We start from the raw sequence: 15,271 nt of genomic DNA, 5'->3' as shown, positions 1-15,271 counted from the left end.
TTAATACATAATTTTTATGAAAATTTATCTAAGTTTCTAAAAATTGAAATTAACAGTTATTAACTTTTAATTTTTTTCTAGTTGTTAATACGTCCAATTTCTGCTATAGAAAATTTTATGCATATATACATTGTATTTATACACGTAATTTAGATTATTCATATTTTATGCGTAAACTCATAATCCTATGTGTATTATAATTAATTTAATCTTTTATCTTTAATTTTTTTAAATTTTAACTTTAAAACTTAATTGATTTATGCGTTCAAGGTCTAAAATTTTTACATCAGGCACATTTTGTTACAAGTCGACGCTAGAAGGAGACAAAATTAAAATTTTTTGTCGTTTTTCCTACAAAATTGTTACGACCCGTTTTTGTTATTGTCTATACTTTAATCCTGGAGAAGGATTTTTAATTCTGTAAATGCAATTAAAAAATTAATTAGCTAGAAAATTATCGGTAAAACAGGACAACTTTAACATCTTAAGAAAAAAATAATGGTATCGATTAAGATAATGTAATTTAAAAAATTTACCCTTGCGTATTAAATCTTATACAAAGGAATAGACTTGAAAAAATAATCTTTTTTTGTATTTCTAAACTATTAGAATGTAATTATTATTATAACATATAGATATTCTAAGTGATTCCTAAAACATACGTTTATAATTTAGTCTACTTTATATTATTCGGGAGCTACTTTCGTTAGGACACTTGTATTTTTGCTAACTTACTTTTGTTTTAAGAATACATAAGAACAAATTTACCATAACAAATTCTTGAAATTTTCAAACAACCATTGTAATTAAATGACTACGATGTCACTTATGAAATCGTCTACAAGCACTTCTACGTGGTTATCATATAAAAATTGACTCTCATCATCTTTCTTCACGTGTAATCTTACCATTTCTATTAGGGGAGTTTGAACTTCTAACCAAAATTGAAATTTTTGAGCTAAAATTAACGTAATACTAAGTTGCGATTTAATATTTTTGTCAATTTGATATTTTTTATTGAGACAATGAATATGGTTATTTATTTAATTTGAACGTCGAAATAAATGCTTCTCGTGCAAGTACAAATTGTCACAAGGAACCACGATGAACTAAACATCCAACGTATATTCATCTAATAAAAGCAGGCCTGAAGCCTGAACGTCAGACCGAATCGTCCATGGTAACACGAATTATTGATTAAACAATGCGAATGCAACTGGTTATCAATGTAAGAGAAATTTAAATAAAAGTGATTCGAGTGATTGATAAACCGCTGAGAAACACTAAGAAAATGAGAATAATCACACAACCTGTAATAAAGAGGAGTAATGAAGGCGGATCATTAGAATAGGAAGTTGCTTAATAAATATATAACTTTGTGTGTTGCTTATTATTATTTAATATACGTATTTACATTCTAATGGAACGGTTTACAAGAATTAAAGACGTTCATATATCGTTACAAATATGAACAAACGCTGACAATGCATTTCTCCATTTCGGTCGTCGCGTTTCTACTGGCGTTTTTTTTTACACAAAAATATGATATATTTGTATAATTGCTCAACGTCGATATATAATATATATAATAGTAATTAATAATATTTTACATATTCTCGGCGCTACGTTGTATAATGACAATCTATTTGCAACAATCTATAATTCTTTATAATATAAGTGACTAGTATTAAGTGACTAGTATTAAGTTAAAATACACTAGAGTTTCATTTCGATGAGATGCATCTTACGCAGGTCATCTTTCTGTTTGGGGTACAAACAAAGATGAACCATGGACGTAGCAAATAATTACTTTCAATTCGTTTCACTTCGACATAAAGTTTTGCTCGTTTGGCACAACACATCTCACGTTGGCAATGAATGATGCGTATGTTGACCATTTCAGTCTACTGTTTTCTCCTTACATTTCTTATCTTTTGCACGTTTCAATTATATTTGTTACGTCCATGAGATGGTCCCTCGCGACAGACATTTTTTCATTTTAACTCTTGACATAGACACGAGTACGATGACAATTGCTTACGTTGAATGAAGTCGTTCGGCACTCGCACGATGGAACAATTAACAAGATTTAGAAATTTACGCTTTACTCAAAATCACATTGTTTAAACAATCGCAATCATGATTCGACGATAAACCTATAATAACTACTAGAGCTGCATTGCTTTATTTACATAACGCTGCAGGCGGAATTTTTTAGTTTCACAAAAAATAAGAAAATTTCTACTATTTTATTTCGATCATAAATAAATAAAAAAAACGAAATAAAATCACATTTAATGCTGTAAGAAAACAGAAATAATCGGCACAATTTTTTCAAACAGCTAAAGTTATAACAAGTTATTTTTACGTTGACTGCATTCTCATTATGTATTTTTTTTTACAACAACTTAAACGGCGCAACAGTGTATCGTGTAACTTCGACACTGAAATGGCGTAGTTTTCTTTTTTACATGTAACAAACACGATTATAAATAGACACGCGTGATGTACATGCGTATGCGACATTTACATATTTGCTCGTCTACGTATGACAACATTTATAGGAGAGGAAGAAAATTCCTCGATTACTTTAACGTGATAAAGCTATGTGACTAGAAAAATTGGCATTTGGTCCAAAAAAAATATACGAAATTCACGTGAAATTTGTACTTTAAGACAGCACCCTATCTTAAGCTTTGTCCCATTTTTAGGCGACTGATGGAAACGTTAATCGATTAATATATATCGTCATCACAAACAGTTACGTACAAACGACGTCAACTTAGATACAATTTCGTTTACAACAACAGCTTCTATAATACACGACTGTATTCTATTAAGTTTAAGTATCTGTAGAATATTCTGTGGCGGCTTTATCACGACAAAACTTGGTCCCACAGATTTATTTGTTTATTTTGAGATCTTGTCTCCGTTATAGAAAAATGATTGATATAAAGTTTAATAATGAATTTTTAGCCTTTAAAAATAAACTTTTAAACAATTTCAGCTGTGTGTATATGTGTATATTTTGTAATCTACATAATTTGTAAAAACCAAAATGACTATATGCAGAAAGTTGTATCGGTGATTAAGATACGGAAAAATATCGTCAGTGTCATTTCTTATTAGAAAATATCGTTAATATCACTTCTTATTTGATCGTGCTCCTACATTCTTTTTTTACTCTTATTTTTATCAAAGATATGAAATTGCAGCAATACAAAATAAATCCATGGAGAGTCGTTATTCTCACAAACACATAGATATAGTTATCGAAGACACCGAATGACGTTCATTTTCTATCTCACAACTGAAAGTGTTTATTGACCATTTTTCAATTTTTAGCATTAAAATGCCATCATATTAAAAAAAAAGAAAGAAAAAACTGCAGTAAGATGCGATTGCAAGAATCGCGTTCAAATGCAAAGTCGAGATTCAATAGAATCTATAAATTTTCAAAATAACATTAAAACAGCATCAAAACTGCAAAAATAACGAGTCGTCCTTTGTATCCCAAAATAGTTAATTTACTGATAGACGCGTCTAAGCCATCTTCATTATTAAAATTGCTGAGCAACTTGTTCATTCTTATTCTTTGTATCACGCATCTTCAAAACTCTTATGACAAACGGACGGCAAGATTCTTGGACCGTATACAAACGTCATACGGAGAAGAATTGTACTATTGTACTATTATACAATAAAATAGGTTGTTGAATTTAAAAACAGTTACTGAATAAAGTTACCGACGACATCGGTGGGTTTTGATTGCTGATTGCACTGACCGATTATTCGTCGTCGATGGTAGGGTGGACTTGTAGTACGTCCTTTAGGATCCTTTGGTCATAATGCTGCTCGACGAGTACTACTTGTAGTGTGAGACGAAGAGGAGGAAGGAAAGGCAGATCCGTGCAACGATGGCTGTTGCACGGTACTCGATTCTCAAACCTTACTTTCTTTTACCCATCAGTGGTACGTTTGAAGGAATTGCAAATTTTGCTCAGATGGAGAGCAGCGATATGCCCGTAGCTTCTGCTGTACCACTCAGGTGTGCGACCCCTGAAAATAATTTTTATCTTGTAAATTTTAGTCTACTCCCAAGTCTATTTTATCTTAATTTTTATTTTAAATAAATATAATAAAATAAATATTATTTAATTTTAAGTAAATAAAAATAAATAATTCGCTTTAAATAAGCTTTTAGAAAATATTTTCAAGAAAATGTTAATCAAATCAAAGTAAATAAAATACATTATTCAAGAGAAACGATTGACATTACTTACCTCATATCGACTCTGGTTAAATGCATAATGCGGGATTTGCCGCTGTCACATGGTTCGATGTGATAACGCGAGGCCAAAACGATGCCGCGAGTTCCCCCGAGCATGACAGGAGCGTCAGGATGATGCACGGATGTTTCATCAATGACGCAAGCACCTTTGGCAAGATTAAGCCAAGATCTACAAAAATTAATTGTATTAGTTGTAGACTGTGAATATCTCTAACAATTAAAATTTACGTAAAATAAAACATTTGGTATTTATAAAAATAATACAACAATGTTTATAAATAATATAAATATGTTTATGCATAATAAATAAATAAAAAGGATTTGATTACAATACACACAAACGATACAAATTTTATTAACTCACCTTACTACACAATAATCTCGAGCGGGCAAAGGACTCATGTTCCCGGTGGAGTATTGAACGACCTCCGCATTGGTGTCCAACTTGGTCACCAGTCTGTACGTTAACAGTTGCGGGTCCCAGGTGTACCTTTCTCTTAGAACACGATGCAACACTTCGTTTGGCGGAGCTTCGACTTCAGTCGACACTCGCCAGAGACGAAGCGGGTGCCCGTCGCCGACCTTTTTATACGCCATTTCCACGCTGTTATCGGCAGGACTGTCTACCGTGACCCAATCGCAACTTCTGCTAGAACGAATTGCGAAGTTTCCATTTAAACACAAGTAAGTTCTCTGTTAATTTATTTAATTGTTTATAGTTTATAGGTTTGACATACATATTCTTTCCTTCCCTTTATTTATATTTGTCTATTAAAAAAAATGTATCCTTGACTCTATAGTTTTTATCACATTTATCTTATTTTATCATTTCTTTCGCAAATAAATTATACTATAAGGATGACATGCACTCACTTTTCTCCCACTTCCTTCAGCAACTCTATGGTGCAGGCGTATAGGTAACCCTTCCAATCCTGTTTCATTTCCGGGCCGAGTTCGTCTATCGCGACCGAAATTTCTTCCACATACTTAATGCGGAAGTGACACAGCGACAGCATGTCCGACGAGACCTGAAAGAATCGGAAGAGGCAGTGAGCTGTGTTCTCTTTCCTCGTTTGTGTTTGGGATCGACGAATGACAACGCTTCGGCACTCACCATAAATAATTCACGATGCATCTTGATCAGAAACAAAAGACAGTCGTGAGCTGCTTTGTTTTCCGACAGTTCCCGCTGATCGGGAATGCCCATGGTCTTTCGCCTACGTGGCGACACGCTGTTCGTCACATCCGTGCTGTGTTTAAAATGAAACAGGTTCGGAGCCAGACACACAGCCAGATTCGAGGCTGTCATCTGATTGGAGGGCGAGTTGCTGGCAACGTGATTGAGAAAGTCAAGCAGGATCTCCAATGCTTCACGATTCTCGTCCGGAAGCAGCAATAAGACGCACTGCACGGCATCAGGTCGTAACTCCACCGGGACATCTGTGAGAAAAACCGATTTATCGTAAAATCATACACTTTATTTTCCGCGTTGCTTAGAAATTAGAAAAAAAGCTAGCAGAAATTGTAAAAACTTACGTTGGAAAATGGCGATAAATATCTCTGAGAGCTTGTTTGTTAACAAAGCCTCCGGCAGCTCCCTGAAATATTGTTTCAGAAGATCGGCGACGTCGAATGCCTGCTGCCCGTCAAAATTAACATTATCCCCCTCGGTCTCCATCATGACTTTCAAATTTTGTGTCCTAGATTTGACGCCGCTCTTTCTAAAAATGCCCACTTGATCTATAGCGTTAGCTCTCAGCCATCTTAGGGCGATCTGAATGCAGCTTGGTAATGCTTGACCAGTTCTCTGCAGAGATAATAAAAGCGGCACTCCGAAAACTGCCTTGTCGTTGTAATCGGGCGACTTAATTTTCCTCCTAAACTTCGGAAGTTGCCAGTTCCAGCCAGTGCGATGAGTTGGACAATGTCGTTCCATGCACGCCGTCAGTTTCATCAGTGCCAGCTTCCTCAGCACCAAAAGTTGTCCGCACGACACGGAAGCCATCGCTCTAGGACACAATTCGTCACCACCGCCACTCTGTGTAACAAACGATAGCACATAGATTTAATATAAAGCAAATTTTTAAATATAACTACTAATAATGTACTAATTATAATATATAATATAAACATAATATTTCTATTAAGTCGCATTATAATGCAACGTTTTACAATAAATAGTTACAAATAAATAAACATGATTAAGCAGAAAGAAAAAACAAAAATGATAATAATTATTTGGACTCGTAAAATTTTCGTTACAAAAAAGCATACATATTAATAAATTATAAGACAAATTGATGATTAATTTTAGTCATTGTTAAAGTACCAGATTTGATTAAATTATTGAAGCCCATTTATTTCGCACGAAAGATAATCCTGTCCGCGTGCAAGGTGCGATTCGGGAAGGCACAAAGTAAGTAATAAACTAGCCAGCCGGAGTATGTAATCCATAAAAGCCCGGACGTTCCTTTTGCGGGATTACAAGAGAACTACAAGTGGCCCGAAAGAATGCGCGACTCACATTATCCGACGTAACGTCCATACATACGGGCGGAGAAGCGCAACGCCAGAAATAAATGATACTCGTCGAATTGTATTTAACGAACGTGCTTCATAATTAATCCGTAGCGACGAAATTAAGAACCGGCGGCGTCAGGCAACAGACGGATCGCGCTCCGAACACTATAATTAATTGTAGAAAGTGTTCCATGCAGTTTTACCGCTCGCGTAATCGGCGATGGGGGTCTTAAGGTCGCATGGTTAAGCAGAGTTTCCTGCTGCCTTCGGCGGTAAAGAAAAAAAAAAATTACCGCCCCGACAATCGTGAGGTCATCAGCTGGCGTAACAAAGATTAAGCAGTTTTCGCGCGAAAGAATCGACGATTTTCTGACGAACGTCGTCGTTATCACGTATTAACGCGTATCAACAAAGCGAAAGAAAAATTGATTAATTTGACGCAAATGATGAGATATGTAATTTCATATGTAACAATCGTTATACGTAACGAGAATTCAAAGATAGAAATTGCGAGGGAAAGAAAAATACGTTTGCAGATGAATAAGAATACAAAAATAGCGTAAAAGCGGCGGAAGTTATTTGTGCAAATCTCTCTTTGGAACGAGAGTTACGTAAAATGCGAAAGTCAATAGTCAATAAAATTGGAGTTATAATTCTAACGAGATTAATTGTGAATTCTCATTGAAATGCATCTTTGTGTACCCGCGCAACGCTCCCTCCGTACGTGCTAGTATCGGGTAATCTGATTTTGTACTCACGCTTTTGCTGTGACTCGTACTGTAATGCGTGTGATAAGCGTCGAGTTTCATATTGGCGCAATTATTTATTAAATTAAAAACGTGCGGATGCTGGCAAAGGCTCTAGCTGCTGCGAGTCGCCCTCGAAAAAGGATGGCTACGCCCGGAAACGTCAATCAATAGTCTGAAACAGAAGCACAATGAAAAATCGTCAATTTTCATTTTGCACTTAGCCGATTATTGCGTGCTATAAGATAATGTATTGCGCTTACACGCGTATTTACGTAAACGAAAAAGTACAGCGCAGCGATATTTGATAGTGTCAGAAATATCCGTCGTATCAATCGTATTTGTTGCACACTGAGAGAAAAAAGTCAAAGTATTGAGAACCAAATATCTTATAACGTTTTCTTCGATATTTATTTGTTAGAAAAAAATTTATTTATGAAAGCAAAATATATATATATTATATCCGAAGATTTATGACGTATTGTTTGTACCGTTTCACAGAAAAAATTTAATAGTACGATGTAGCTAAATTACCATATATATTGTAAATACTATGATGAATTAATGAAAAAAATAGTAAAAATTTTCATAATTACTTGCTTGGTCCGTTTTTATTATTTACCATGGTAACTTTTATAATAAAATTTTCTTTGTGTATAATCTAGCTTTATTTTCCTCATACTTTTATCATATAAGGCTTAAATACGAATAAGAAAATTAAAACACATGTTTTATTTCATCTTATGATCCAATTGCATTTTATAATATTTGAAACGTTTCTCAATAATTAATTTTCTATATTTGTAAATTTGACCAAAATAATTAATTTATATAAAATTGAGCGAGTATTTTGTAAGATTACACAGAAATATTTTTTTATACAATATTATTTAATCCCCAAGAAGAAGAAAAAAAAATAAAGGAAATAAAATAAGTAATGAATAGGTGCAATAAATTTTCTTTTTACTAAGCTCAGGCGGTAACTCCGACTCGGAGAAACATGCGTTAACCGACGAAAAGTACTACCTGTATGATCAGGTAGTGGACGTACTGGAAAGGGTAAGAGACGCTTAAGGCGGTTAGCCGAAAAATATTAACGAAAAATTCGACAACCTTCTCCGGGGCAAGCAATTTCACTGCTTGCACAAAGAAACAAAAGAATATTGGAGAAGCGTCGGGTCTTAGGTATAAAACCAGAGGAAAAAAAGTCTTTTGTCTGTCCAGTTTCACTGGAGAATCTGAACTACCAACTTTTAGTAACTAATATTCCAATTTTGTCGTGTTTTAGAAAATATATTTGACAAAAATATTAAATAATACATCTTTTTCTAATTTTAGATTAAATTTATATCAAAAATTTCAATTGACAATTGAGATATAAACCAACAATACCGCAAACTTTAAAACTTAATCTGTTACCATGCCAATTAATGTAAATAATCGTTATTTTATTCAAAAAACATGGATATAAGAAGTATGTATATGTTTAAAAATGTTTCTATATAGTTAAATAAATGTTTTAAATATAGTTTTATTAAAATCATGGTTTTATTAATTTATGATTTTTGAGTAATACTATTTAGATTTAGAAAAGAAACAAAAGAGGAATAAGCGAAATGGCAACGCGACAGAAGAAAAAGACATTACTGATTTTTGGTATGGTTATTTCTAGAAATCGGTTGAATGTATGTATAAATGTTTCCTAGGTTTTTTTACCACACTAAATTTATTTAGCATACTAAAAAATTAATAAAGTTCTCTTCTCTAAAAAGTAGTAGAATATTCTCTCCGTGTAAATCTAAGTTACTTGTTAGACATTGAAAACGATTGATGGAGGCAAATTTACCTAGGTCAGTATCGGTTCTTTGAATTTCGTCCTGATTCTGCTTTGAGGTGGAGGCTGTGCAGTCCTCGGCTGATGTTTCCTTGAGCAGGGACGAATTCGATGAACTTGCAACAGTTCTCAGTTCAGAATTCACTCACGGAATCACTTAATATACAAAGTTCGCTTCGCACTCAACGTCCAAACGAAGAACATCCAGAGCTAGGTAGCGACCTGAAGGATCTGCGGATCATCTAGCGGCGTGCAACGATTATATTAGAAGAGAAATGAGCGGTTGAGAGAGGGAAGAAGCGTATAGTGGCGGAGGGGAGGAAGAGGTGGTAAGAAAACGAGAGAAGGAGTCGTATCCGAGGTAGCGATTCGAAGGCTTCCGTCACAGAGACACAGTTGTGGAGGGGACGAAGAACCAAGAACAAGAACCAATCGTACACTGAGCACTCACTAATTCTTTCGCGATTGGCCCTTACATTTAATTCTTCAGCCCCTCTGTAGCGACGGCTATCCTTGTTCTACCTTTAATAAGTAATAAAGATAGACTGATGCTGGTAGCGCTAACAGCGTCTTCTTGAACGCACCCTATGTAGTAGAAGTTTGAAAACTGTAAGACAGCCGGTCCCAGTGGAGGGGACGAGTCGAACATATAATACGTGTGTATAAAATTATATAACATACAACGTTATATATAAAATTATATATAATTTTACGTATACTATAAACTTTTTAAAGTAAAATTTCTCACTCAATTAAAACGAGTGAACCCGTAATCATATATGTATAACCTAGCCGCAAATCTGTAAAAACATTATGTGACAATCCTTTGCTAATACATGGGGCACCATCGCGTTCCGTCTGGTAGTCGCACTATATTGCAAATCCAAGTGTGTTAATGTAACATGTTTTTTCTGTGTAATTTTAAGTTTACACGTTTATCTGTGTTATGCATGAGTGAGACTGAGAACGTGTAAAGATGGCGGCGTACGAGTAGGAGCGAAAGCGCATGAGAATATGTACGCGATGTGTGGGAGCGAGAGCATGCGATGGGTAAGAACAATGTGTGCGAGTGAGAGAGTGCGATGAGTAGGAACGACGAATGCGAGTGAGAGCCTACGGGAGGGATGAGAGCGATGGATGGTACGGGCGTTGTTACGTTGAGTGTGAGTAAAGGCATAGAATAATTAAGAATAATTTTTGCAAATATGTATATATTTCTTTTACTACATTTTTTATATTTTTATAAATATGATATAAATTGATTATAAATATTTATAAATTGATATAAACATTTTTCGTTAAGGCCAACAATCTTCATAATCATCTCCGAATAAGGGTGGCATGTCAAAAAGCCGCCTCAGATCAAGAACGCCCGCGGTCCCGTACTTGCCAATGGACTGCGATCATCAAGCAAGTCATCGTTGTGATATCGATCGACTTTGCGGAGCAACCGCGTTCACATCGTATCTTCAATATTTATAAATCCGCAAATGCGAATATCTGACTGTGGGAACCGGGGCTAAAGAAAACTATAATTATTTTTAAAAATTTGTTACAGGTATTTATATATTAACTAGCAATCGCTATTACTAAATTACCTGTTGGCCTACAGGCCCGCGCAATAATATTAGGCTCTCTTAGTATTATATTTCTCGGCGTCGATGAGGGAATATCTATATTTTCGCTGGCGCGGTATGATCGAGACGCACCGATACCTCGCCCGCATAAATTCACGGAAAAAAATAAAATAATATTTAATATTTCACCACTCACGCCTTCTGCTGGATACAAGTGTACGTCTTAGCAAACTACTAAAAAAAATCGACAGGCCATGAGCTGGGAAGCGTAGGATTTATCTAAACGTAAAAAAACGCAAAAACCTTTTTTTATAGCGATTAAAAATCCTTTGAAACGATATGTGGTCAACCGTTGATCCAATAGTAATTATTGTTGAGTGGGTCAGTAACATGTGAAGGCAGTTTCGAGCCAGGTCTGACGATAACAATGGTGCATTCATTTTTACACTAAGCACATTCTTTATATGTAAGAGCGGCCGAAATACCGGCGCTAGACTAAAAAATAAAGCGTTTACTTAAAAAAATTTCAAGAGCCGATGTGTCGACGCTAAATCATGAAAATCCGACAATAAAAAGAGTTTAGTAAATTCCATATTTCGTATTCTTTTATTTCATATACTTTTTTTTCTAAATAAAAAATATCGCAAGCAAGTGAGGGATAAAGCGAAAGAAAGCGATATGGAATAGTAAAACATATCGCAATATGTTCAATTATGCGTTGCAATGTTATCAGATTTACTTTTAATCCAGATAGTACCGAATAAGAAGGCGAGAGAAAAAGAAGACGTAAACGACATAAACAATAAGAATCGTCCAAATTATTATGCGCCACCGATATTTTCTCACGAGCGCATGCTACCCTTGTTTATAACACCTCATAAGTGTCTAAACGTCGCTCGCCCACCCTTCTCCGATGAAATCGTCACCATGCACCTACCCCCGCCGGCGTGACGTCATATCCCGCGCTAACAAGACCCATCCCGCACACTCGCCCCCCCCCCCCCCTCCCCCGGAGCTCCGGGAACAAAACTCTCTTTTTATATTCCTATTATGTTTATAATACTCACTAATGTGTAAGCTAAAGGCTGTTTCAAGCATTTATAAGTTTTAAATTAATTGCATATTTTAAGCGTATGAAGTTGGTTTCCCTCTGCGTTTTCTATTTTCAGTAAGGCTGTAATACAGTTGTAGACTTTAATTCTTTGCGTATATTTGTGCTGGTTTGTCAAGTTGTACATCTATTTAGAGCGCAGCGAATTGGCCTGCCGCACGAATGGCGACTGGTCAAATTACACAAAATTTCTTTATTATACTACCACGGTTAATAACTTATCAATCTTGGGTCTTTCGCGTCACATAACTTTAACTTATCATTTAATTGCTCGGTAGCGGCTCAGATATATTAACGTTGTTTCTTCAAAAACGTTCGATACATACTACCTCAGGGACAGGCAAACTCCCTGCTTGCGAAATTCTCCCACCCTGCCGGAAAATAGCGCGCCGCTCGCACGCATATAGTGCGTGATTTCAACGTTCACAGTCACTAGTCTAAATCTCAACAACAGTTAAGTTAGATGTTTCGTCCAAACACAAAGTTGTTCCTAATTGTAGTTTCATAAGCCTGACACGTGATGTATGTTTCTTCCCGTGAGGTGTGAATTTACGATCAAAGATTATATCAAGTATATTCTCAAGTTAATACCGCTGCGAAGTTAATATCGCGATCAGAATCTCGAGGTAGCTTCGTAGCTACTCGCTCGATCAGAGCTTTACGTTGTAAAATTTGTAAATTGCCGATTTCATTTAATTATATTACCTTCGCGTTGACGCACATATTTTCTACCTCGGGAAACAGGTAATGAAACGTGTTCGTACGTGCGCCCGCACATCTGCAAGACACACGCTACGCCAAGGATCACCCGCCACTACGTCGTCTCCGGAGGCCATCGCTCTCAACTCCACGCTGACATCGAGGATCATCGAGCGCCTAAAAACTCGAGTATCCTACAATATAATTATTCTTATTTTCTGCATGTGGATCATTAACTGTTCCATAATTTCACTCGATTACGCAATTGCGCGATTGCATTCAATTCACATCCATCTCACCTGCATGCACAACGTATAAAACTGCATCAGTTCGCCAACTCGATTCGACGCTGCCAAAAACACACACACACAATCAAATTCGCGTCAAAACTAATCGCCGTATCGAGTACCGCAGGAAAAATCACGACGAATCTCGCGCGTGATCCTCTTTGCGCGCTAACGTGCGTGAATTTTCGTACGGTCAAGTAAAAGAGAAAGTTCCGAACAAAGGTAAGAATCGAGAATCTTCCCCGGCCGAAAAAACTCATAAAACATGTTCGGACGCACACTTAATCCTTTTGAAAAAATACGTTTCACTCAAGTCGCATTCCGGCAAATAATAACGAAGGAAAAACGACAGGTAGAGAACAAAAAGGTTACTTTCGCCTAAACATACGAAAAAGAGGTGCACGGATCTGTATTTCGAAAACTTCGGGTAACGAAACCGTCATGTAAATTTATCGTTTTTGAAATATATAACATAAATCTTTGTGTTGCCTCAACGAGACGACCGGTTACTTCGTAAATTTACAACCCGACCGATCCTTTATTCTCGGCCCGGTTATTTACAGTTTGATTCAATTGTTTCGTATTTCCTGCCTAGCCAATTACTTATCTTTTGAGTGGACACGTCGTTCGTCGTTCGTCGTTCGTCAACCGAATATTTCCTAAACCGGGATCGCATTTCAAAAGGAGTCATAAATAACGTGCACCGAATTTATTTACACTAAATCAGTGCTTGAGCCTAGTTGCCCTTTTCGAGCCGATTCCCGAACGCGCCGCCTCCTATGCCCCCACTACCGCGCGCGGCCTTGACGGCCGAGCCGCCGATCTCGCCCGTACGCTTTGTCTCAGGAGCAGCTCTGTATAAGAAATAGTGCCCTGCACCACAAAATTCATTAAAATTACTTTAAGTAAATAATTTTTGTTTTTATAAACAAAAAAGTACTAACTTTTTTATTACTAATTTATTTTATGTAGTATAACAATATGTAAAAACATAATATGTAAATTAGAATTTTGACAATAGTTTTCCACATCACCCGTGAGATACTATTATTGATGCGTTTTTTTTTAAGTGGTTTCCCCAGTAGGCCTAATTCACTAAAAGATGAAATATAATATACAGCTTGGCAGGAAAACAAAATTTTATATATTGTAAGATATATAAAAACCACAGGAAAATTAGAAGAATGCCAAGCTATATATTATATTTCATCTTTTAGTGGATTAGGCCTACTGAGAAAACCACTTAAAAAAAAGCATCAATAATAATACCTCACGGGTGATGTAAAAATTAAACTATTGTCAAAATTCTAATTTACATATTATGTTTTTACATATTGTTATACTACATAAAATAAATTAATAATAAAAAAGTTAGTACTTTTTTGTTTATAAAAACAAAAATTATTTACTTAAAGTAATTTTAATGAATTTTGTGGTGCAGGGCACTATTTCTTACACAGAGCTGCTCCTGAGACAAAGCGTACGGGCGAGATCGGCGGCTCGGCCGTCAAGGCCGCGCGCGGTAGTGGGGGCATAGGAGGCGGCGCGTTCGGGAATCGGCTCGAAAAGGGCAAAGTTATTGCAAAATTACGGGTTGAAGTGAGGAAAAAGTAGTTTTTTGCTTGCGCCTCGTAAACTAAAAACGGAATCGAAAAAAGTTTCAAATAAAAGTTGTAGGTATTAAGTAGATCTACAATAATAAATTTGATTCATTAAGATCGGTCAATTAGTTTGGTTGTAAAGTTGAAAAAACCATGAAAAATGGCCATTTCTTTAATTGTTTATAACTTTCTTAAAAATTAACTCAAACATTTGAAATTGTAGAAAAATATAGCTTTTATGACGATAAAAACGTGTACTAAATTTCATAAAAAGATATTAACAACTTTTCGAGTAATCTCAATTGTTTATCCAAAACGCGCCCCATTAAAATTTAATTTCTACATTTTTGAGACCATGCACAAACCTGAACCAAAGTTTTTTCTCTTCTTAAAAAGTTGCACTATTATATATCGGTATTGCGAAATGTGTGCAATGCAATTAAGTGCCTCAAATAAACGTGTAAAAAATAAGCCTTATTAACAATTATATAACTTTTAAAATATTAACGCTATCAACATGGGATAAAATGCATTTGAAAGGTACCATTTTTCCTTAAATTTAAAAAAAAACATTGTTCTAGCTTGCTTAGAAGCCGAGATAATTT

General features: G+C 35.6%; 1 protein-coding gene across 2 annotated transcripts; it reads right to left on the bottom strand.

Moving 5' to 3' along the window:
• Positions 1-351: 351 nt before the first annotated feature.
• LOC118648824 (stAR-related lipid transfer protein 13-like) lies at positions 352-13,833 on the bottom strand. 2 transcript variants are annotated; one of them, XM_036295251.1, is made up of 8 exons: positions 9,404-13,833; positions 7,570-7,732; positions 5,828-6,329; positions 5,406-5,731; positions 5,165-5,319; positions 4,656-4,940; positions 4,284-4,460; positions 352-4,059 (listed from the first exon to the last, which is right to left on the bottom strand). In XM_036295251.1, the coding sequence occupies exons 2-8, from the start codon at positions 7,618-7,620 to the stop codon at positions 3,960-3,962; spliced, it is 1,596 nt and encodes a 531-aa protein (XP_036151144.1). In that variant the 5' UTR covers positions 7,621-7,732; positions 9,404-13,833; the 3' UTR covers positions 352-3,959. The 2 variants fall into 2 exon arrangements, with proteins under 2 accessions (XP_036151144.1, XP_036151145.1); XM_036295252.1 differs by having other exon boundaries at positions 4,656-4,937; positions 7,570-13,833.
• Between the last annotated feature and the right edge of the window lie 1,438 nt (positions 13,834-15,271).

The sequence above is a fragment of the Monomorium pharaonis genome, unplaced genomic scaffold (genome assembly GCF_013373865.1).
Source record: "Monomorium pharaonis isolate MP-MQ-018 unplaced genomic scaffold, ASM1337386v2 scaffold_76, whole genome shotgun sequence".
Taxonomy (NCBI): Eukaryota; Metazoa; Arthropoda; class Insecta; order Hymenoptera; family Formicidae; genus Monomorium; species Monomorium pharaonis.
The sequence above is the reverse complement of the archived record's forward strand: the minus strand, read 5'-3'. Positions and strand labels throughout refer to the sequence as shown.